The 2,305-nt window shown below is 51.0% G+C and overlaps 1 protein-coding gene across 1 annotated transcript; it reads left to right on the top strand.

Annotated features, from left to right (window-relative positions):
* The first annotated feature begins 262 nt into the window (after positions 1 to 262).
* On the top strand, positions 263 to 2,035 carry CHRM3 (cholinergic receptor muscarinic 3). Its single transcript, XM_068982707.1, has one exon. The coding sequence runs from the start codon at positions 263 to 265 to the stop codon at positions 2,033 to 2,035; it is 1,773 nt and encodes a 590-aa protein (XP_068838808.1).
* Positions 2,036 to 2,305: the final 270 nt, after the last annotated feature.

Here is a 2,305-nt window from a genome sequence, read left to right as displayed (position 1 = left end):
TGCAGGAGACCCAGGTTTCATCCCTGGGTCCAGAAGATCCCCTGGAGAAGAAAATGGCAACCCACTCCAGTATGCTTGCCTGGAGAATCCCATGGACAGAGGAGCCTGGCGGGCTACAGTCCTTGGGGGCACACACATCATCCAGTGATATGTCTTCCATATCTTTTAGAGGATGCAATGCAGAAAACAAATCCAGTGAGGGCAGTAATGGTCCTGACTCCATCTTTTCTCTTTTCTCCCCAGACTATGTCAGAGAGTCACCATGACCTTGCACAATAACAATACAACCTCACCCTTGTTTCTGAACATCAGCTCTTCCTGGATTCACGGCCCTTCGGATACAGGCCTGCCCCCAGGAACGGTTACTCACTTTGGCAGCTACAACATTTCTCGGGCAGCTGGGAATCTCTCCTCTCCAAATGGCACCACCAGTGACCCTCTCGGAGGTCATACCATCTGGCAGGTGGTCTTCATTGCATTCTTAACGGGCGTCCTGGCCTTGGTGACCATCATTGGCAACATCCTGGTGATAGTGGCATTCAAGGTCAACAAGCAGCTGAAGACGGTCAACAACTACTTCCTCTTAAGTCTGGCCTGTGCGGACCTGATTATTGGGGTCATTTCGATGAATCTGTTTACTACCTACATCATCATGAACCGATGGGCGTTAGGGAACCTGGCCTGTGACCTCTGGCTATCCATAGACTACGTGGCTAGCAATGCCTCCGTCATGAACCTTCTGGTCATCAGCTTTGACAGATACTTTTCCATCACAAGGCCACTCACGTACCGAGCCAAACGAACAACAAAGCGAGCTGGTGTGATGATAGGTTTGGCTTGGGTCATCTCCTTCATCCTTTGGGCTCCTGCCATCTTGTTCTGGCAATACTTTGTTGGGAAGAGAACTGTGCCTCCGGGGGAGTGTTTCATCCAGTTCCTCAGCGAGCCCACCATCACCTTCGGTACGGCCATCGCTGCCTTTTATATGCCTGTCACCATCATGACTATTTTATACTGGAGGATCTATAAGGAAACTGAAAAACGTACCAAAGAACTTGCTGGGCTACAAGCCTCTGGAACAGAGGCCGAGGCGGAGAACTTTGTCCACCCCACGGGCAGTTCTCGAAGCTGCAGCAGCTATGAGCTCCAGCAGCAGAGCATGAAACGCTCAGCCAGGAGGAAGTATGGACGCTGCCACTTCTGGTTCACGACCAAGAGCTGGAAGCCAAGTGCTGAGCAGATGGACCAAGACCACAGCAGCAGTGACAGCTGGAATAACAACGATGCTGCCGCCTCCCTGGAGAACTCCGCCTCCTCCGACGAGGAGGACATTGGTTCAGAGACCAGAGCCATCTACTCCATCGTGCTCAAGCTCCCAGGTCACAGCACCATCCTCAACTCCACCAAACTACCTTCATCAGACAACCTGCAGGTGCCGGAGGAGGAGCTGGGGACGGTGGGCTTGGAGAGGAAACCCAGCAAACTTCAGGCCCAGCAGAGCATGGATGATGGAGGCAGCTTTCAGAAAAGCTTCTCCAAGCTTCCCATCCAGTTAGAGTCTGCCGTGGACACAGCCAAGGCCTCTGATGTCAGCTCCTCAGTGGGGAAGACCACGGCCACTCTACCTCTGTCCTTCAAGGAAGCTACACTGGCCAAGAGGTTTGCTCTGAAGACCAGAAGCCAGATCACTAAGCGGAAACGGATGTCCCTCATCAAGGAAAAGAAAGCGGCCCAGACCCTCAGTGCCATCCTGCTTGCCTTCATCATCACCTGGACCCCCTACAATATCATGGTTCTGGTGAACACCTTTTGTGACAGCTGCATCCCCAAAACCTATTGGAATCTGGGCTACTGGCTGTGCTACATCAACAGCACCGTGAACCCCGTGTGCTATGCGCTGTGCAACAAAACATTCAGAAACACTTTCAAGATGCTGCTGTTGTGTCAGTGTGACAAGAGGAAGAGACGCAAGCAGCAGTACCAGCAGAGACAGTCGGTCATTTTCCACAAGCGGGTGCCTGAGCAGGCCTTGTAGAATGGGGTGTGTTCAATAGCCGTCACCAGACGCACACATCAACCCACAAACCTTAGGAGGGAGTAAGGCGAGGGTGGGGGTCATCTCTGGCACTGATAAACATGTTTTTATCACCCAGACGTGAAAGAAGCTGCCTGTTTCCTGGTCCATTAAATAAACCCATTTTAATATCAAAAGTCAAATACCTGTTCAGCCAAAAATAAGTAAGCTTATTACTGAATATGAAGGAATTTATTCTGAAATAGACTTTGGTTTTTCTTAAAGAGAAGG

This window comes from Capricornis sumatraensis, chromosome 10, assembly GCF_032405125.1.
Source record: "Capricornis sumatraensis isolate serow.1 chromosome 10, serow.2, whole genome shotgun sequence".
Classification (NCBI taxonomy): domain Eukaryota; kingdom Metazoa; phylum Chordata; class Mammalia; order Artiodactyla; family Bovidae; genus Capricornis; species Capricornis sumatraensis.
The sequence above is the reverse complement of the archived record's forward strand: the minus strand, read 5'-3'. Positions and strand labels throughout refer to the sequence as shown.